Here is a 22,273-nt window from a genome sequence, read left to right as displayed (position 1 = left end):
AGGTGATGATGACCCTCAGCAGAGAAAGGGAAGGGAAGCCTCTGAAATCCTATTACCCAAAGGCCTGGCTTATTTTATTGCCATCAGCAGTGCTGGCCCATCAGCAGCACGGCAACTGTTTCCAACAATTGCTCCCACACTAATTCTATCCCCGTCACCACTCTTGCCCAGGGTGTCGACATTAAACTCAAATTTCATCCAAAAGTGATCGCATAATGGTGTGCAATGCAATTGAGGTAATGTGTGTGTTCAGGTATAAATGTCATGAGAAGAGTAAACAGAAGTTAATTTGCGTGAATCATACCAAAACAAAACTTTAATTCCATTTACATAAGTAAAGCATGCTCTTATTTTGTAAAAGCAGTGTGGCAGATTTCCATAGACTTAATAGTATTTAGAGTTAACTGTTAATGAAGTAGTATATGCATTGAAAATCATAGTGCCTGCTCAAGGTTGCACTGGTCTTAAAAATGCAAATCTAGGTACAAGAATGGAAAATGGCCAACACATGAAAGACATAACTCTGGAAAGAATGATTCGTGATGAAAGCAGCTATGAGGGAGGATGGCAAAGATAGTCTTAAGCTGCTGTGGGCCATATCTAAGAAAGCATCCGTGATGGATGCCTGTTCTCCACAACCTACTCCTCCGACCATCTGTCCTCCAACATGCGCACAAGATCTCTATATGCAAAGTGACACCCAGTGTAAATGGACCATCACATTCTGTCCCCTGGTAAAAAAACATTTTTGAGTTATTAGTGGAGTGGTAATACAGTAGAAGACTGGGCGAAATGACAGACTGCAATGACCTGGATCACCTCTAAGTTTTATTTAAATATAGAGTAGAAAATGCATGAAATATTCAATGGGCATTCTAGTAGGGACAGAGAGGGTCTATTCTGTTGTCACCATGATGAAGATCCACATCTGCATGGGAATCCAACAGAGTCCCTTTTATAACTACTGTTCACAGCTACATGTCAATGCTTTGCATAGATCTGAAAACATGTGTCTTATATTGTTACAAAATACCAAACACATTTATTGATTCACAAATATAAGCAAAATCTAAAAAACAAGAAATGTCATCATTTTAAAGAAGTGCACTGGAGTATCAGCTTTAATAACTAAGCCAACTGTCTCATGTTTGTATTTTCTGCTGAGTATCTTCTGATTGTGGCAAACACACATGCTGTGTGTATATACAAAATACATCTCTTAATAAGCTGCTGATTACTAAAAGTGTCAAATTATTCTGTTGGCACACTCTCAGCATATACTGATATGTTTAATTAAAACAACAGTGCAGCTTCAGTAATCTCTACTGAAATGCCTGTTGACTTTGCAGACAGTCAGACAGACTACTAAGCTTATGAGGTAAAACTGCTTTTGTTCCTTCACCCGTACGAGTTCCATGTTCACCTGACCATCAGAGTCCTGATAGTGCATAAAGAAGTGCTCGCCGTCATAGTCATAGGAGACGGGCGTCTTCTCCAGCGTCATGGAAACGGGAGAGCTGACACACCAGAAGGGTTTCTTGAATTCGTCCAGTAAAGTCAGACTCATGACGCAGCAATTCTAGGAAAAACAGTTCAGTAAAAAACAAGTGTCAAGACTTTATTAAAGGTGTTGTTGTGATTCCATTAAGTCAGTGTGCCAACTTCTTGAAAATCTTTATCCAGCAACAAATCTATGATGCTACAAGTCAAAACTCAAACTACAAGAGAGGGAGTGATTCTAAAATTAACTTTGAAATAGGTTTGTGAATATCACAGTGACAATAGCACTTTGTAGTCAGCAACATACTTAAGATGTTTTGCATTTCTCTCTCCTGTAACACAGTGAAATGGTGAGCAAGAAGTCAGCATGCACATGGTGTACCTGCACTGTGCCCTCCAGGGCCTCACACCTCCAGGGCAGGGTGATGTTGCCTGACAGAGGTGTGTGCTGCGACAAGTCGCTCCTGCTAATGGCAGTCAGCCGGATCAGGCCATCACAAACCTGAGCTGGTCAAAGACAACAACCAGTAAGTCTTTTCCTTATACTAATTAACACTTCAGTGTTGGGCCGCTTCATGAGTTCACACTAAAAGCGTACACTTGACAAGTTTAGTCATTTCACAAACACTGATGTGACCTGGATTTAAATCTATGCGCCATAGAATAATCTAGTAATTGCTGTGTGAGCAAAGCTAATAAAGGTTATTCAAAATGCCAAAGAATCAAAGGCTATGTTTGTCACCTGCTCATACAACATGTGCAGTAAAATGCAGGGTGACTCCTGAGATTGGTGTGCTATAAATAATGATAATTAGAAGAGGACAAAACAAGATTCAGCAATAGTAATAAAAAAAAGATTTTACGATTAAAAATACAAATATAATATATATGTTTTGTAAGTATTAAAATACTGACCACAAGTGGGCTGTACAATGTGTCCGTGTCTGTACAGAACAGGCTTGAGTGCAAACATTCAAATGTGCTTGGTGGTGCAAAGCAGTCAAAGAGGACAGCGTGTTCAATGTCAGAGGACACAGATGTCAGAGGACAGAGTGCACTACTGATGACCTGAGAAAAAAAGCCCTTTTTCTTTGAGTCTGTCTGTGTTGGACTTGTGGCTTGAGGCATTAGAACTATAAATATGTAGTAAAAGACACGAATAAGCAAACATCTCACTTGCTCCTGGCTTTCTACTGTATTCCTCTAAAAGTTACCATACACACGAATCACACCTACTCTAATTAGATTATAAATAAATTACTTCGCCGGCAGAAGAGCTGGGAGAAGCATCCGGACATGATCTCGCATACAGTGTCATGGAGAACAAGGTGTAGTTGGTAACCATGGAGACCATATTCGGGGTCTATGTCATCAAAAGGGGGTTTGACCGTTGGCTCCATGTAAGGGCTGGAGGAAGAAAAAAGGCCAAAAGTTAAATGAAACAAAGACTGTAAAGTGTTGAAGAACATTAAGAAAAAGTTTTTTCATTAAAAAGGCATTTTAAGAGCCTAATTACTGTTGTTGACTGCAATAATAATAATGTGCCATCACATTGTGCTCTCACAAGAAACCAGGAGAGGGGGCTATGACCACACTGTGCTGGAGTTCAAGACACGTGCCTTTAATACCATACAGCAACTCCAGAACTAAAACTCAATGCAGCTCGGATTCTTTTTTATTTTCAGATTCATGAAAAATAATGCGTGGTTTGGCCCAGTAAGTTCCCAACCTTGTCTCCCTTTAAGATAATATCTACTCATGACAAAGGTGACGGTTTGTAGAATTTCACAAGCAAAACCGCCAAATCAGAGAAAATATACACCATTTAGATCAATGCTACATCCTGATTTTTTTTCTGGGGCCTTTTGAGGGGTCCTGACCCCTGGGTTGACAACCACTTACCTAGCCCGCTGTTTTTTAATTAATCAATTTAAACACAACAGGAGCACAGTTCTTAATTGTATCGGACAAATATTAATTGGATGTTATAAGGTGAAGATGCTAATGAGTTCAAGTGTGCTCTTGAATTCTGCTACACCTGCACTGTGTTGTGTCCTGATGGCAAATTATTAAAAAAAATATCACTGGTGTAACTGGTCCTGACACATGACAGGAAGAACATTCTATATATACTGTATATAGATAAAAACGTGTTACAGTCACATTATCCGCTGTGGCCGTGAAATACAGGTGTCTGTGATGCTGACGCTTCAAGTCCAACCCTGCTGTGCATCACAGTTCGGTCACATCAGGGGCATCAAATGAATCCTGTAGTCATTTGAGCCCTAACCAGCTGATGGTGATACACTGCACGCCAAGTGAGCATGTGCATAAAAGGTGCCTGTTCAAGTGCAGCCTACCAAACACAAGATCCCTGGATGCTTCTTTCCACCAGCCTGTGGAAATGGAGAGTGAACATGACAAAGGCAACGGAGCACTGGTCCTGCAAGGAGAGCCATGACTTAAATTCCTCCTGCTAAATCAGTCATTTTTAGTAAAAACTAATGAATAATATTTGAAAAATTCCATAGCTGCCTGTGAAGTGATTACCCTCCAGAGGCCGATGATGATGCCAGGCTGTAGCAGCTTCAGTTCAACCAGTCTGTCGTTGCCAATGACCTGCGCGCTTTTAGTCAGAGCCTGCATGTCTGTCTCTGCCATGAGGGACCTCCAGCCAGGTCTGACAGAGCAAGCACAGAAAACAGTAGGTTTCACCAAGAGAAGAGAGGAAACGGAGGCATGGAGAGAGAGAGAGTGTGTGGAGATGGACGGCAGGCTGTCTTACTTCTTTAGGCCTGGGCAGTTGAGGGCTATCCTCTTGACACCGTGGAGTTGAAGGGTGGAAATCTGCTGGTAGTTGGGCAAGCAGCCTCCTCCGCACCAGCACAGAGTCACAGAAGTCTCGCAGAACCGGGACCAGCTCAGCTCATGTGTGCCCTCATGCCCCGACTTATCAGTGGCTGTCAGCTCCCAGGTGACGTGCAGGTTTCTCGAGTAAGATAACACAATGCAGGGTTGTAGCAACAAGATCTGACAGGGTTTGGCTATAAAAGCGTGCACAATTGTTTATATGCTGTGTTGTTTGGTGTGAGAAAGGGGCTGCTGCTTCACAATAAACACAAAAGCTCAAAGCAACAGGTTCCCGACTTTATACAGTCGGATATAACTCACGTAATATCCCCTAATGGCCACATGAAGACACCACTGAATTGCAATTGCTGCACACAAATCAAATGTTTTAAACATTTATTTGAAGTTAATACAATGCAAATAATTGGGCAGTGTTGGGTAAAGCCTACTCTTGCTCTTTAAATCAGGCAAACTATGAGTTTAATGGCTATTACGTGTCTTCGAACAGCAGTGGGGAGTATTATGACTCCGGTTAAGCTCTTCTTAATGAAATGATACACAGTGAACGGAATGGAAATGCAGCTGTTGTGATAAATCTCTTGATCCAATTCTGTCTAAACTGTGATTCAGGGCTGCCCCTACTGTGATGCAGGCGGTGTCTCGCTCAGGCGCCATCCAATATCAATTAAGTGGAGGAACAAAGCTAAAAACTGGAGCAGCCCAGGAGGCCCCAGATGACCCAGGGGATTTCACTCTGCATTGTCTGTATGTGTGATGTCTTGTGAAATGATTATTACCAAGGTAAATCGCATGCTCCTCAGTGTCTCTAACAGACAAACCCCTACAGGGAATTGTCTGAGCTGGTGGGAGAAGGGGGGGAGGGGGAAGGTGTGTGCATGCTTGTGTGTGTGTGTTGTGGATGAGGTGTTGGGTGGGGGCTAAGTAATTTATTTCAACAATTCAGACAGCCTCTGCAAGGAACACAATTATTTCTACTTCCCCTCTGTACCACAGCGACTGCCACAGAACTCAAAATTGAGTGCTGCACAGCTTCTAATCAGAGGTTATAAAAACACAGCAGAAACCGCGGTGGAGGCGATGAGGGAGCTTTCCCCCACGTGCTGGCTTCCCCCTGAGCAGACATCGCATTCAGACAGAGACCTCCTTTCTCACCTTTAATAAGAAAGTGTCATTAAGTGCCATATGAAAAACAAACCGCGCTTTGTTTTTGATTGCCAGCGGCTTGAACTGTCCTCTGGTCTCCCTACCTTTGAACTTTCTTGACAGCGAGGGTGCATCTCTAAAGTTTTACTGTTTGCTAACCGCAAATAGTGCACGGGCTCCCCCGACACCTCGCGGAGCTGCTTCTATTGTAAAACAGCTTAACATACCAAACAGATGGCAAAAGGCAGATTACAGCACGGTTTACAAAGCACCCTCAACTCACCTCTTTTTAAATCATATAAGGAAAAGCAGAAAACTGTAAAATATAAAACTATTTCGTGCAAGGATTCCCTTTTCCCACCTCAGTAGCTCAGGGGTCCGAATGCTTGAAAATACATAGTAAGCACTCAATTAGCTTAACTCACAACACTTGTCAGGCTACTCAAGTGTTGGTAAGTGAAATGAAGTGCCTGGTACATTAAACAAATCATACACCTCAGGTACTTCTTCTAAGTGGGTTTCAAAAAGTGTTTTGGGTTTTTTTTGTGGCTCGCTCCGTCTCTTACCTGAGTATCCGCTCCGTTTGGCTGGGCAGCCCAGTGTGACAGCTGATGAGTCCAAGATGTCTTTTCCACTTTTTCATGTCACATGCGCCAACTGTCCTGAAGTACAGCCACTTCCAGTAACCAGCGGCCCGATCCTGCACCTCCACTGTGGCCATCTTCAGCTGCAGCTCGTCCACACACTTAGGCTTCAGCTTTTTATTCTTGCCAAACTCTGCCAAGAATATCTTGTTCCACAGAGTGCTGCATTGACGTATCAGAAGGTATAGAAAGGTGAGAGGCTGCTGTGAGTGAAAACCCCAGAAAAAAATCATTGAATGATATTAAATATGTCTGGTATGTTATTTTAAGTATGGTCTGCCATTCTAAGACACCGGACAAATCCTCCAACTTTTCTTGAATGTAAATGTTTTTGCTTTAGAAAAATGACCCATTCTGATAAATGTTTGAATTCCTGTTAACATATTAGGCATAGGCTGATTTTTTTTTACTATATTTAGAATTTAGGTTTCATGGAAATTATGTTTTGAAAAGCTACGATATAATTTTGTATGTTTTACAGAAAAAAGCAGAGATTCATTAAAAACCTAGCACCAGTGTGTGGGATTTATTGGCATCGAGCAGTGAGGTTTCAGGTTGCAACCAGCTCCACACTCCTTGCCTAACCTGTCCCTACAGTGGCTGCAAGACACCAAAGGTGCTGTCTACAGCCAGTGTTTGGTTTGTCTGTTCTGGGCTACTGTAGAAACATGGCGATGCCACATAGTAGACCACGGGAAAGAGGACCTGTAGATATAAAGACATCATTAAAAGGTAATTAAAACACAACAATTCCTATTTTCTTCTGATTATACACTAATGAAACCATAACTGTAAATATTACGTGCCAATCCTGCTAACAGATCCCCCTGAATCATACACTGGACGAAGGGTGCTCTGATCGATTAACCACCGATCATTATTGGCCAATATGCGTTATCGTGATAGTTTGCTCTGTGGTCTCTATCAAGGCCTATGAGATGAAAACAAAACACACAAGACAATTTCTGTACGCAGCGCTAAAATGGCTCCACTTGTCTGAAAGGACAATAAATTTGCAATTTGCAAAGTGCAAGGAAATCCCTCATGGAGGGAAAATTTCAACACATGAACCTCATCAGACATTTGAATGGTGAGGCAACTTAGGCAGCAAGCGGCTCCGCAGCATGCTATGTATGCTGAATTATTGGATGAAGATGGGGAACATGGTGGCGGCGACATCAGCAGCCAGTTATCCCACGAAGCGGACAACTGCTTGTTTTTTTGTTTTTGCAGGGCTATAAAAGCCTGTTTCCCACTCTCGCACAAGCAACACGAGCCTGCCTCTGTGCGATGGACACCAGTGTGTATAAAGAGCGACTATTCAGCACAGTAGGAAATACTGCAGATGAGAAGAGGAACAAGCTGACCGCCAAAGATGCAGAGATGGTTATATTTCTAAGAAAAATATGCCATTGATGCTTAAGAAGTAAGCTTTTAGAGATACGAATTACTGATCTCAGTGCTGTGCACTTCATTGCCTGTAGTCCATGAAATGCAGAGAAAAACCCGAGGGCTGATTAACCTAACACAAGGTTTTGGCTATTGCCTTTTTGTTGCAGTTTTTTTAATCTCTGAAGTTGGAGTAAATTGAGCAAGGCCCTGTGTTTTGTTCTGTCCTGTCTCAGTATATGTAATTTTTGTTCTTGTGAGTTCTGCACATATAACTTTTATTCTCATTTTTATTTTATAAAATTGTATTGATGTTATTCAACAGAAAAACTATATTTGTTAAGATCTAAGCTGCTCCTTATAACAAAGAGTAGGCTGATATGGTTTAAGTTGTGTCTCTATGTTTTCTGCCAATAAATAAACAACTGTCAATTCACGCTACTTTCTCATCTCTTAACTTTAATACTTAATATACAATATTAAGAATAGTTAAGTAAATAAATAAATAATGCTACACGATAAAGAAGGCTTCAAAAAGACCCAGTGATCAATGGTCAACCCCAAAAATCCTGTTCAGAGCACCCATTACACTGGACCTTTAAAAACTCTCAATGATGTCTCATCAGGGAGCTGGTGTCCCTTAGGTGCAGTGTGCAGTAGCAGGTGGCAGTCAGTCTGGGGACTTGTCTTACACTCATTCTGTCTTTTATTACTTGTTTTAGTTTGCATTACACCACTTTTCCCACATGGCGAATTACTGTGTTTGTGTAGGAAACAAATTACAACCTGTCAGGACATGGAGCTGATCCCTTTCTGTTATGAGCAAGCAGCAACCTCTGGGGCTGAAAAATCAAGCCAACATGGAAGTGCCAAACTGCAGTTCCTCAAATGGCCACTTGAGGCTTGCTCCAAAGTGAGTCAATCAACATAGACCCCCATATTAAAATGCCCAATTTTACAGCAATGTTTACAACCTGGTACAAAAATGGTTTTAGTCTCTACAGCTAACTTAACTTTATGACAAATGTACATTGGATGATTTTTTTTATGTAACTCAATCATGTCAATTCCATTAAGGCTTAGAGTTATGCATAATTATGGGCATGACCACTTTTAGCAACCATTTATCCAACCTCAGCTCCACCAACACTCCACCACTTCTTCCATTTTTGGATTAGATGGGAGTTAAGTGGTGTAAGCAGTACAGCGTTAGGCATTACTGTATCTCCACCCTCCACAACACCTGCTAAGGTGGAGAGCCACTGGTTCTTCTCACACCAAAACATGATTTCTCACTGCTGGCCATTTACTCCTCCCCATTCTTGCCTGTTCATCTGATTCATATGAATGCATGTCTTCATCCTCATCAGTGACAAAACTAGCACTGGGATTCATATTCTGCTCTTCCTCATGAGACAAGTCCAGTTTCTCTGCTTTTAGTTTGACATTACACGACATTCCAAAAACTAATGGTGATACTGCATTTTGAAAATCCAGATTCTACATTATCTTCTTCACACATTAATTCAGTGGGGATGCCCCGTAAAAGTTACTCATCAAGTGAGCCAAGGACAGCAAAGAGGCCAGAGAAATCTCCATTTAATCACGTAATTTGTCTAAACTGAGACCTCAAAATCTCATTTAGTGTTAAAAATGTGAAGAGTTGGAATGGACTTCTAACATACACATGTATTCAATGTACTGTGTGTGTTGCTTTAATAAGCACTGGCCGAAAACTTACTTATCATTGGCAAGCTGATAGAAGAGCTTATTGACATGGCTGATGCTGAATAGAGCAGAGGCATCCAGGTATGACAGAATCTTAATCCGGATCTCCGATGGCAGTCTACAGAAAAGGTAATCAGACATCACTGTGAGGAAATGGCACCAGTGTTTTCATGCCACCTGTTGTTCAGCATGCAGATCTTTAGAGACCCCAGTGTATGAGACAAATGTGCTCCCGACAGACTATTTGGCAATCTTACACACTTCTGGCATGAAAATGAATTAACCCATGTCGATGTTCTCATTTAGCAGATTTGGTATAAACAAACAAAATATTAACTTCAGGACACGCTGGTTTGTGAAACATATTTTCATCTTTTCAGTCAAAATCACAAAACAACAGAAGAGCGGGTTATGTCCTCCTTGATTGACACCCAACAGATTTACCATGTTTGCTCAGTTAAAATGGGGGTGTCAGAAAAAGATCTTTCTCAAGCTGCAGGAAGTGATGAATTAAAGTGTGATCAAGATCCAAACTGTGAACAAGCAAGCAGAGCAAGAAGCACCCATCCGTGTGAAATCTCAAGTCCCCAATCTTTTATCTTTCTTAAATAAATATGAGCTTGTTTTGCTATCAAAGCCAAAATCTGCAAACTGTAATGTTTTTGTTTTTATCATTTTTACACCTGGTTTGATGTGCTAAAACACTTTTTCTTGGTTTGAAATACTCTCCATATTTTTTATTTTGAAATATTGATCAGAGCTGCCTGATTGCACCTGTCCTTGTTAATGATGCCAGTGTGGTCTAATTAAATCACTTCAGTAAGTGATATATATTCATGACATGTTCCCATTACCTGGCTGGCCAATCACTGACATTCCACTGCACATCAACAACAAGATGAAACAACTTCTAAAACGTGACACTAAATGAATAAATCATCTTTGGTGCAGTTTTAACATGGGGAATGTTGCAAATTTCTTAGCTTTGAAATTCAAAACGCTCAAATAGTTAACCTCTCACTGACATTTAGAAATGTCAACATGCAGAGGCTGTGTTTTAAATCAGTGTTGGCATTTCTAAGAGTTTGGAAGAAGTAGATGGCCCATAAGTCACAAGTTTAACTTGCAATATATCCTCAGCATTACCAGTAAACTGGCTCATACAGACGGTACACCATGAAGCAATTCAGGATTTCAAGATTCATTAAATGATTTCATATATCATGTTTAATTTAAATCTAGAGATAAAATGATTACTCCATTAGTCCATTATGAGTTGAAGAGTTGACAGCAATGCTAGCAGCTCTGTGAGACTGGACCTGAACACAGCTCTGCTTTGAGCAATGTTAACATTTAGCATGCTAACGTGTCATCGTTTGACGTAGTGTGTATTGTGTACGTACTAAATAGTATGATAGTATGGGTATTGGAGCGCAGCTAATGTTTAACATATTCATTTTAGCTGACCATGTTAGCATGCTAATGTTTGTTAATTAGCACTAACACCAAGTACAGCTGATCCTGACTCATAGTGCCATATAGTATGTAGATATTTAGTCATCAACCAAAGTAAACATACTTAAATTCTGACCTGATGAAAACTTTAGGGATCACTAGTATTGTTAAAAGTCGTACTAAAGGGGTACATGAAATTGTGTAACAAATTTCATGACACTCCATCCAATATTTGCCATTTCACTAAAAGCCAAAAATGACTTTCTGGTTGTGCTAGAGATAAACTCAATGAAGCACAAAAGTCATTCAAGTTTCATCCTGTAGGGAACATGAAAATTTTATTGAATCTACCTGATGCCTCTTCAGATGTTTTAGTGCGGACCGATTAAAGGACCAAGGCCGTCCTTGAGCCATGCAACCTGAAAAGCTAAAACTGCTGAACATTTTCTGGCTTCACTGTCTCAGAAGTAAGGACCTGCTTTACTTTCTCTTTGGGTCGTCACTGTAAATTAAATATCTCTTGGTACTAGAGTGCTGATCAGTGTTGCAGACTCAATGGTTAATCACTTAATTGAAAAAATAATGATGAAAATAATTGTTAGTTAGCCTATACTTACAGTAACGTGCCATGTATTTTAGGACAAGTGAGTCACATGTTTGCATTGTTTTAATAATAATAAAGATTAACTTTGTTTAGCACCTCTTATACAAGAATTGCTGTTCAAAGTGCTTTACAACACATACGGACGTTCAGCAATCTGTGACCAACAGAGATATAGAGTCACCTGTGCTTATTTGGGTCTTGAGATTTGATAGTTTCTAAAAATTTGAATTGAAAAATGCACTTTGAGTGTGCATGGTAAAACAATAACCATAATAATTACAAACATTTGTCTGCTTTGATGGCTTAACACCCTTGTTTGGCAGTTCATAAGTAAGACACAACAGACAAAGCTAGTTCGATATGTAGCGAGAAAAGCAATAATATGCTGACATGCTACTGTGACCTGGTGTTTCATTGCTGTATTTACTGCTTACATTCAATGGGGAACGAATGAGATTGCTTAATCTGAACATATAGTGAAGTGTCTTCCACCTGTATTGATTTTTGCTGCGCTTTTATTGTGTTTTGCTGCAAACACAGCCCATAAATCCTTTTACTTACGGGGCAATAAAGCCTTGACTTGCCACAGTTTCTGAACACTGGCAGGCTGAGGTGTTGAATGCCACGCAGGTGAAAATATGAGCACGTCCTGACAGATTACCTTTCTGTAAAGTTCTGAGAGGACGCTGGAGATGATTTGTCAGCTCTTTTGGACGTCCTCGCTGCCCGCACTCTGGAAGTAACTGCTTTAGATGCCGCCATTTGTTTCGCTGGTCTTGACCCCTTCGAGACAGATACAAGACAATTTATATTTGTTAGGGAGTTAAGGCCATGTACGGCAAGAGCCATGTTTGTTTTACAGCGTTTTTACTTACAGGCCGCGGAGAATAACGTTCGGATACAAAACGCTCAACCGTCACTGTGTAAACTCCATAAGTTAGCGAAACAAATGGTGTTAGTTGTCCCTTTCAGTAGCTTTTCCGTCTCTCAAAGAATATCCGTGATAGCGTCCTGTCTCAAACTGTCCGCGTCGAGTCGCCATGGTGACGTTCTGTCAAGGACCCTACACGCGCAGAAACAAGTCTTCCGGTGGGGACTGTCGGTAGTTGCCTTCAAAATAAAAGCGGAGCAACTTTTCATTAGAATCATAGCCTGTAGGGAAATATTGTACTTTTATTCCACTACATTTATATGACACTTTTAATTTGAAGTTACTCTACAGATTCAGACTATTAATGCCAAATTTTATCAACAAATAAAATATGATGAGGGGCGTTGAATTGAAGAGGTGCAGTGACTTAGTATCACACCTCCATAACACTGGGAGACTCACAAGAGACAGATTAAAAGCACAGTGGTCAAAACTGAAGCCACAGAGGCTGAATTACGCTGAATTTCAGTTGCATGTTTGTGTTGATCTCTGAAAACACTGGATGCTATACATTTTCCATGATCCCTCTTGATTTCTTCTTCAGTAAGACCCACCATGCCTTTAAAACTCCTCACCCCCTGTTTGTAAAGCAGGCGTTCTCTTACAAAATTGTGGACTCAAAGCATAAACTGAGACAACCCTGATGACATCTTCTGGGTTATTCTTGACAAAACATCTCCGGGGCTGCAGAAGAAATTAAATCCCGGTGAAAATTTTACTTAATTAAAAGTACAAAAGTATGATCGTGTGTGTTTGATCTTCAAGGTGGAATGGTTGGATGGTGGCCGCTCGACTCCCTTTCCCCTGAGTGTTTAGGGTCAGAGTAAATTCATCAGTTTAAAGGTGACACACACAGTCAAAATAAGTAGAGTGAAATGAAATGAAGTATAAAGTTTCATAAAATCTCTAGTAAAGTCGAGTGCTCAGAACTGTACCCAGGTACAGTATTTGTGTAAAGGTGTTAACGTGTGCGCACACAGGCACACACACACACACACAGAGGCATGTTTCCAAGATTTTTGGGGGTTTACATAGACTCCCCTGTAACCTTAACCCAGGTCTTCACCCTAAAATTTAATGAATTAAATTATAAGGACTTGCATTTTGTCCCCATAAGGAAGGCAAGTCCCCAGAGTGTGTCCACAGTGAGAGTAATACACGTCCACACACATACAAAAAGTAATGCCTGTTACACAAAGCTCTAGCAGGCACAGTACGGTCTACTCTAACCTCTGGGTTAGCAATATAACTCTTCATCAGGGTGTTAGTCCAGCACCAGCAGGGGAGGATCAGGCAAGATTGATGTTATTTGCCTCCTCGCACATGCTTAGATAGAGGTCACGTCTTAGTCATGTAACACAAGAGAGACATAACACAATCTACCTCACTTTCACTCAGAGGTTCCTTGCAGGGCTGCAGTGAGAGAGAGAAAGAGCACTCGAATGAACTTGTTTGAGAGTCTGACCTCATTTCAGATGCAAAGATACGGAGTCATTTATAGCTGCACACAAACAGATGGACGGGCAGACGGATGGACACACAGATATCTATTTTAAAGTGGGTATTTCAGACTGTGTGAAGCATATGGTGGGTGAGCACACAGGGTGGGACTTCATGCATACTATTGGTAACATTAGTATTAAGTACAAACTGTAGTCGACATGAGGGCTCCTTTGTGACAGCGAGATCACCAACACATGACTCCTGCATTGAGTGAAATTAAATCAATATCATCATGCGAGTATAAATACTTGTACTGACTTTTACAGAAAAACACAAAACCATCCAGACTGATGCTAAGTCCTTTTCTTTGCAACAGCAGATGGCTTGCTTTTAGACCCACCACATAATCGACCTCCCAGTTCCTGGAAGCCAGTAGGCTCCGCTAGCTGTCAGGGAAAATAAGCATAACACTGTTGTCAGTCCAGCCGATCAGCTTGCCTGATGGAAGTGAAGTCCCTTTTAGGGCAGCGGCAGCCCCTGGTATGGTAATGCCATGTAGGCCACATCCCTTCCCCTTGCATGTTCCCCCCACACTTGACATTTGATGTTTTCTGTAGCTATGTGTCCTTCTGCAGGCCCGGGGTCAGTTGTGGCTCTTGGATACCTGATGTCACTCTTCCGCATGGTTTGGCAGTCAGCTCTGACAGTGCAATGTTTGTCAAATGGGTGTGAGAACAGACGGATGGATCACCATGATTAAGTCTAAAATACCGGCTCCTCCATGTACTGCAAGTCGTGGGTCATTACACAAGGACATTGCATTTATGGAAGCAGCTGATGGACACTTCTTCTGTATTTGTGTCGATGCTTTTTATGCTTACTCGTAGTGACATTCAGTACCTTTAAGTAAAAGATTTTCTTCCCCTCTCCTCCTATCCATTTGCTTGCACGCATTCAAAATGCAGATTCCAGTTTTGATGAATTATGCTGAAGGAAAGGCAGACTTTCCCTCCCGCTATTTACTTGAGCTGATCAAGTTGAAGACAGTCCATACAGTACCTTCCCCTGTTAATGCGAGCGCCACGCATAATCTAGCCAGTGGCATATCTTAAAGTATGAAAATGACAGCTCATTAAAGGTCTAACGTGAGGGTTCACCTCTTGTGAAGCCCACTCTCAGACTCTTCAGAGTCGAGGAGCCCTGATAGGGACCCTCTACACGGCTCTTCAAAGGATGATGACATGTCAGGAATTAAAAAGAAAGGCTAAGGGTGGTACCGAGAGGTGCAGGTCATTCTCTATGAAGCAGGCATTTTCTGAAGTGTCACCTGCTTTCATCTTGCTTATGGGGTGTTTGGTAAGTGTGATGTGCATGTGAAATAATTTGCTGATATGCGAGTACACACTCATTAATAAAACATGCCAGCCAGATACCACACAATTTTAATCACATTTATGCTTTGATTTTTCTCTGCGCCTTGGATGCGCAGATGCAGCACACGCTGCAGAAGTGAAATCCACCACTGGATGGCGCACAAGTATCTTTATTGGGCTCATAAAAATGCTCGTTTAAGTCTCAAATTAGTAACATATACTGTACATGCATGCTGAACGTACCGTGCAACAGCAAGGTTATCCGCTGCAGCCCCCTCCATTTCGGATTAATCCGGGAGAGACATGAGAAACTCGCAGCACACAGTAAATGACAGACATTGAGAGCAACTGATCTCTGCCGTCCTGAGGGGCCCCTGAGCTCACAACATTGAGCTGATTAATATGTAAACAAACCCATTAGTCCACGCATGTGCTCCTGATTGTGGGATACTTATGATGAGCCGTGTTGCAGTGGCTACACACAAAGAATGGGCGTGAGTTGTCCCTCGAAAGGGAGCCCAGAGACTCTTGCTTTTTTAGCACCAGCGATCTGAGCGCTCAGTTCACAGTCTGCGAGAGACGGAGAGAGCATACCAGCGGGATGGAGAGCACAGGTAGGTCGTGATTTACCTCTTCTCAGCAGAAATGCCAGCAAAGTGCTCGTTTCACCGCAATTATCAGTTAAAACGAGGAGATTAGTTCAATGTTACATCATTTTCCACGATATATAATAATTTGTTACAAAGTGCTGCGGCGTACAGTTAGAAACACTCTGCAGAATCACAGATAGTTGGTTTGCTCAGGATGAGACGAATAGAAAATTTGTATTAACATTCGGCTTTTTGGATTTTGGTGTTTGCTGAGAGCAAATGTCTTTCATTTTACGCACGACAGTCATTTTACGCACGATAGTCATTTTACGCACAGCGAATATACTCAGGTTTAGTGACTAAACTGTATATGTTTCTTTTCCTGCTGCTGTCTGACATGAAAACTCTAATTTTTTCTCTTAAACCACCAGGATTTACAACAACAGTTGTCTGAATACCCTCCCAAAACAACTAAGACGCACAGGAGGGAGGGGAGTCACAGCCGGAGAGAGCCTGAGTGCGTCTGTGTGTCAGAGGGTGTTTGAGAGAGTGAGAGAGCATCACAGATAGAGGAAGAGAGAGAGAGGAAGAGAGAAGGGAGTAAGTCTGGACCAGGTGATCGAGTACTAACAAACCTCCAAGGGGCTGCCGGGTTGTATCAGTGTGCACGGGATCAGCGTTCAGACCATGGTGCCCGCGCGCTGCCCGGGACCCTGTGCCATGCTGGCTCTGACCCTCCTGTTGGGATGCGGCGTGGCTTTTTGCCTCGGCCAGAACGACACGGAGCCCATCGTGCTCGAAGGGAAGTGTCTTGTGGTTTGCGACTCGAACCCCTCTTCGGACGGAGGGGTCACCTCCTCACTTGGCATATCAGTCCGCTCCGCTGGAGCAAAGGTGGCTTTCTCCGCCGTGCGTGGAACCAACCACGAGCCGTCAGAGATGAGCAACACGTCTATGACCATCTATTTTGACCAGGTCAGATGTCCACTGAATTTAGCACTAACACAGTCCAGAAAAGGTCGAATATTAATCCGATATGGGCCAGTATCTTAGCTCCATTACTGTTTCCTCTTTTCTCTCTCTACACCATTCATCACATCTATTTGCCGTGGGCGAGCAGAACTTGTTTAAGCTCATGTTTCATTGATTTCCTATCACTGCTCATACTGTGTGTGACCAGAGCCATGACTATCTCTAACCGGAAGAACACAGTGCTGTTTTCCCTTGTAAATGGTTCATTTAATGCGCTGCGTAATTGGCGTGACTTAGAGATGCGCTGCCGAAACGAATGATCGTCCATGCAGGATCATTTACTACATACGCGTCTTAGGCCTCGGCCGAACCGACATGTGCATTGTGTCGCCTTTGGTCGGATGTTCCAATAAGTTTTCACGGCTGAGGTGTTTGGACAGCGGCCTGTTATACGCCTGAAATTGGGAACCATCCCAAACTGCGGCTGAAGCGCAGCCAAAACATTTGGCATCCCAGAATCAGAGTATGACTGATGCGCCTCTCTGTAGTCACTGCGCTTGGCACAGAAAAAACAATGCATTACAACCAAAACCGCTGTTATGTTAAGTGAAGCATGCAGATCGGAAAAAAAAAATAACGCGCTGTCTCATTGTGCGCCCTTCTTGGTCACAGGTTTTAGTGAACATCGGCAACCATTTCGATCTCAAAGCAAGTGTTTTCCAGGCTCCAAGGAGGGGGATATATAGTTTCAGCTTTCACGTGGTGAAGGTCTACAACAGACAAACCATACAGGTGAGTGATCGTGAAACAGTTGCTCTGCATTCAGCATTTAATAGGTGACATTTCAGAACTGAACATTAGGCTAAACTCCGAGCCTGCGTCTCTCCTCTCCTGCAGGTCAACCTGATGCAGAATGATTATCCGGTTATATCAGCGTTCGCCGGTGACCAGGACGTAACGAGAGAGGCGGCCAGCAACGGAGTACTTCTGATGGTTGAGCGGGACGACCGGGTCTATCTGAAGCTGGAACGGGGCACCTTGATGGGCGGATGGAAATACTCCACCTTCTCAGGCTTTCTAGTCTTTCCTCTATAATCTAATCTGCGATGATCCACGTCGCACGGGACTCTGCTTATGTTGAGGAACAGAAAAAAACATTGCCATTTATTTTTAACTTAAATAACTGTCAGCCAAGGAAGCCGACGAATATCTGTATACCTACACTCGTCCACTATCTAGTCAAATATGAACGTTTCCTTGGAGTTTCATATATTCAAATCCATCAGTCAACTTTAACGCAATCTGGATGATTAAACGTATTGATCGGCCAGTGGCGTGTGCTTGTCGGGTATGTGGATTTTTTTCTCGCTTGGAAAACAAACTTTGCCAACAGACAAACGGGTGTACCTGGGCAAAATGGACACGGAAGAAGACGATGAGTGGAGGAACTGATGTCCTGGACAGGCCGAGTGTGTTATGCTCTATTTTATGTTTGTATAGCCTTAAAGAATATATGGTTTCCGTCCAAGTGAAGTATATGGAATTATGGACAACCAGAGAAGAAGTGCTTTCACACCCAAGGCATTTTTTCTTTCTTTTTTCTTTTCCTTTTTTTTGCACGAGTGGAAGTTTTTACTTTATGTTTTGTGCTGTCAATGGTGTTGCGTTTGGATGCTGAACATACTGAAAATAAGCCAAATGTAGGCCGCCGACGAGTTTATTAAAAGAGAAAAAAGGCGACATATCTCAGCCACCGGAGACGACTTAGAGCCCTTTTATTAAAAGAGAATTATCTAATTTATAAAGTACATATTCACATTATTGTGTGTTCTACATTTCGGAATCTGCGTAGCTTTGACTGATTTAATGTTCAGTGACGTTGCTCACCAAATGTACATTGTGGAAATAATAGAAGAATCCCTATATGTCCCGCTTAATAAAAGATATTGTATTGTATAGGCTGAGCGCATTTATCGCTTTTTATTCACACGACTTTGCATCCAAAGGGATCAGGGTGAAGGAAAAAAACTGTTTATTAGAAGTGAGAGTTTTGTGAATGAAGTTAGACGAGGGCAAAGGCCTCAGGAGCGAGCAGACAGCGCTGACTGCGACCAGCTCGCTTTGGTCGCTGTCCGAGGTGCTGAAATATCCAGCAGGACTCGTTCGAGAAGCCTCGCAGCGGCACTTGTTACACGAGAGGGAATGACTACACCTACGTCCGCATATAAAGGAACACACATGCAATTAAAAGAAAAAGAAACCGACTTTAAAATAATGCTGTGCGCGTCCGACTGGTTGTGGCTAATTGGCAAATGCGGTGTTACTGCTGGAAGTGAGCGCCAAGTTGCAGCACAACACGACACTGGTGCGTCTTTACGCAGCGCACGAGCGATAGAAACTACAGAGAAGCAGAGCAGGGAGGAAGTCCCAATTAAAAAAAAAAAAATACACAAAAAAAACATACAGTTTTGATGGATAATCCCGTTCGTTCAAGGCTGACATGATAAAATAAGGCAGAGCGCGTATGTGCTGTAGTTTAACAAGCGCAAAGTCCCCACGCCCTGCGGTGTTCGTTTGTTTTTTGTTTGGCGTTTTATCACATAATTGGATGCCATCTTGTTTGAAAAATCAACGTTTTTGGATACTTCCACCTACACACTCTCAACACCTTCACCCTCTTTCAGTCCCTCCTCCTCTCCCTCTCTCTCGCTCTCGCTCTCTCTCTCTCTCTCTCTCTCTCTCACACACACACACACACACACACACACACACACACACACACACACAGAACCCCCCCCAAACTAAACTCAAGGCCAGGCCTGAATCTGAATCAAAGCGAAGTGGCTGTGAAAGAATCTTTTAATGAATGATTTTTTTAAAGGCTGTCCTGAAATCAGACATTACAGCACACATTTGAAGAGAAACATGTTGACTCAATTTACCAATGCTACATTAATCAGCCTTATTTCAGTATTTTAACGTAGGCGTTCTGTGCGCCAAATGTGGAGAACATTAGGGACGCTTGCTGGTCTGATGGTGCACAGTGATGAGGTGAATCCAGGTGAAAGGCTTTATTGATTTCCCTTGTTAAATCAGTGCCAGCTGCAGATGAGCTTGGGGCAACTGAGATGTGGACTGAAAGGCAAAATCAAAAGCCCAGCTGCAGCTCAATGTCAGAAAGGTGCCCATACAATGTTTTAAATACATGTGGAAGTTGCAGTTAAGTTGTGTGTAATTTTGCAGGTTAGCGTGCCGTGATTGATCCCTCTGATGTGAGACCACTGGGTCAAAGGGCAGACTGTGTTAACTCGCGCTCAAGCGTAGTTTGGAAAAGGTCATCTTCCACTGAACTTGTTAGTGCTGTGGAGGCGAGCACTGCTGCGGTTTAAACCTCGCTGTTTGAACTCTTGGGACAGGCTCCGAGACACACCTTTAAACCTCCTGTATGGACGCTGGGCTTTGGCGTGCATGCAGATGTCCTCACTGAGACATGCACATCTGTAGGAGGAGATCTGGAAAGAAAAAGGAAAAGAGAAGGAAAGAAAATGAGATACACTGCAGATTCCATTTGCTTTTCTCAATGAAGCTCAAATCAGCTAAATTTAGACTGTAAAGCTTTAAAAAAAACAAAAAAAAAAAACAAAACTTGATTTAATTTTTCTGCCAAAGCTCTCGTATAGACCCTCTGATTGGTTGAAGATCATGAAATCCAAACAGGCAAAAAAAAGGCAGGACATTGGCAAAAAAAACCCAATTTAGTTTATGGGTAATGTGGTAAGAATGCCAGAAGAGTTAAAAGCCTTATTGCCTCACTTTGTGGTAATCCTGAGCTTGCTGAAACACATTCAACCACTGTGCTGTATCAAACACAACCACAAGAAAACCTACAAATCAAGTTTGCTGGTGTGGGTTAAGAATAGAATCCAGCAGCTGCTGAGCTCGGAGATCTTTTGCATTTCTAATTGATCATATCATACATGTGAGCATCTGGAAGCTTGAGTTTGACGGGTTGCTTCTTCTGTGTAGCTCCTCTTTTTTTTTTTCTTTTTTAAACGACTATACCTTCATCTTGTGCGTGACAGAACCCAACAGCTGAGAACAAAGAGAAAGACCTGCTGATAGCCTGCTGATGCCAGCAATAGGACTGCACAAAGCAGCAGAAACTGCCAGCAAATCAGAGTCATTTGGAGAGTGTATTAAATTGGCCTATAAAGTGCTAATTGTGCCCATACTGGAGTGAAAAGTCTGTTTCCAAATGATTCCCTTAGATAATTAAGATAGCTGTCAAACATGTACTCAGTGCACGCAGCGAATGAGAAATGACACAAAAACATTTCTCGGTTATTGCGTTAAGTCTTGCTAAACCTGTTCCATCATGTAAAGAATCTAATTTCCATAGATGGGATTGTTAAAGTGCACAACGAGAGATGTTTGTCGCATTTGTTCATTCTGTGAAGACTTTTTGCACCTTCACGTTCACATTTCATCCAAAATGTTGCATTAAAGGTACCAGAATGCCTCCAGATTACTCAGCCTCTCCAGTATTCTTTGCTTGTAGCAGTAAACACAGAGGCGAGCACGCTTTCAGTCGTGGTGGAGGACAGTTCGTCCACCCCAAAGTACAATCAGTCTTCAACTATGGGGTCCATTTTTTATGGAGGCACAGATGGCATTTTACTGAGCTTTGTAGGCTGCATGCAGATAATTACAAAACTTGCAGATGCCATTAAAAATGCACCAACCTCATATGGCCTTTTTTGCTTTTTTAGAGCATTATTTGCTCTTCCTCGGTCTCTCTAGAGATTATGTCCTCATGATGCACAGCTTTTTAAGGGCTAGCCCCTTAAATATGCAGGACTCTGTAGGATACAACCCATGCGGTCAGATCACGGCTGCACCGTGGGCCCCTCGCAGCAGCGCTCTGTGCACTGGAATCTAAATGATGTAATAGACTCATCATATGGATGTCATCTTTGGTTGTAGACTCTCATGGAAAATGTCATGTTCATTAATGAGGTTGCTTCAGTGTGTAAACACCCACGCAGGTTCAAACACGCTTTTAGACCATTGTGCACACGCATGTGCACACATCACAGAGCGTAATTCCCGCTCATTTAGCCCTGAACAAAGTGGCTCGTATTTGGGAACATCTGAACGCATCTTCAATCCGCCGCAGAAAGAGCAACATTAAAACCACTTAAGCAACAAGAATTAAAGTTGTCTGGTGTTGATTTGAAAGCTGTCCTCTGAAGATCAAGACAGCTTTGACATTCTTTTCAGCTCCCCTTGTAGTTTCTAAACATCCACACATTTAATTACGTTGCCTTTGCGTATCTTCAGAGGGCACTTTGTTCAGTTTTAGCAAGGATGATAGTTGGCAGGTAAAGTGTCATTTTCTCTTGGCTTTTTTACATGTTAACAAGGAAAATGAATTTATCATTTGTGCAAGCAAGATGAATGCCTCCCTCCCTCCCTCCTCCTCCTCCTCCTCCTCCTCCTCCTTGCATCAAAACATCACTACAATTTGTTTCTTAAATTCTGAGGAATTTCCGTACTGGAAAAGGCAGTTTTAAAGATTAAACCTTGCTCTTGCTTGTTGCTGAAACAGGTCATAGTCTTGCTTTTTTTGT

General features: G+C 42.2%; 2 protein-coding genes across 2 annotated transcripts; one reads left to right on the top strand and one right to left on the bottom strand.

Moving 5' to 3' along the window:
* Positions 1 to 1,312: 1,312 nt before the first annotated feature.
* On the bottom strand, positions 1,313 to 15,045 carry fbxo15 (F-box protein 15). Its single transcript, XM_041961931.1, has 10 exons — positions 14,986 to 15,045; positions 11,996 to 12,117; positions 9,289 to 9,393; positions 6,081 to 6,320; positions 4,286 to 4,489; positions 4,051 to 4,180; positions 3,861 to 3,943; positions 2,762 to 2,907; positions 1,883 to 2,007; positions 1,313 to 1,579 (listed from the first exon to the last, which is right to left on the bottom strand). The coding sequence occupies exons 1-10, from the start codon at positions 15,043 to 15,045 to the stop codon at positions 1,313 to 1,315; spliced, it is 1,482 nt and encodes a 493-aa protein (XP_041817865.1).
* A 1,313-nt stretch (positions 15,046 to 16,358) lies between these two features.
* cbln2b (cerebellin 2b precursor) lies at positions 16,359 to 17,762 on the top strand. Its single transcript, XM_041961770.1, has 3 exons — positions 16,359 to 16,646; positions 17,316 to 17,435; positions 17,541 to 17,762. The coding sequence occupies exons 1-3, from the start codon at positions 16,359 to 16,361 to the stop codon at positions 17,736 to 17,738; spliced, it is 606 nt and encodes a 201-aa protein (XP_041817704.1). The 3' UTR covers positions 17,739 to 17,762.
* Positions 17,763 to 22,273: the final 4,511 nt, after the last annotated feature.

The sequence above is a fragment of the Chelmon rostratus genome, chromosome 20 (genome assembly GCF_017976325.1).
Source record: "Chelmon rostratus isolate fCheRos1 chromosome 20, fCheRos1.pri, whole genome shotgun sequence".
Classification (NCBI taxonomy): Eukaryota; Metazoa; Chordata; class Actinopteri; order Chaetodontiformes; family Chaetodontidae; genus Chelmon; species Chelmon rostratus.
Note: the sequence above shows the minus strand (reverse complement) of the source record. Positions and strands in the feature narration are given on the sequence as shown.

Coding starts and splice junctions, on each gene's coding strand:
- fbxo15 (XM_041961931.1), bottom strand. CDS start 15,045: ATGAAAGCAGGTGACACTTCAGAAAATGCCTGCTTCATAGAGAATGAC. Junction 9,394..11,995: donor TCTCAGAACTTTACAGAAAG/GTAATCTGTCAG, acceptor CCTTTTCTGTAG/ACTGCCATCGGAGATCCGGA. Junction 1,580..1,882: donor CCCTGGAGGGCACAGTGCAG/GTACACCATGTG, acceptor TGTTTTTCCTAG/AATTGCTGCGTCATGAGTCT.
- cbln2b (XM_041961770.1), top strand. CDS start 16,359: ATGGTGCCCGCGCGCTGCCCGGGACCCTGTGCCATGCTGGCTCTGACC. Junction 16,647..17,315: donor TGACCATCTATTTTGACCAG/GTCAGATGTCCA, acceptor TCTTGGTCACAG/GTTTTAGTGAACATCGGCAA. Junction 17,436..17,540: donor ACAACAGACAAACCATACAG/GTGAGTGATCGT, acceptor CCTCTCCTGCAG/GTCAACCTGATGCAGAATGA.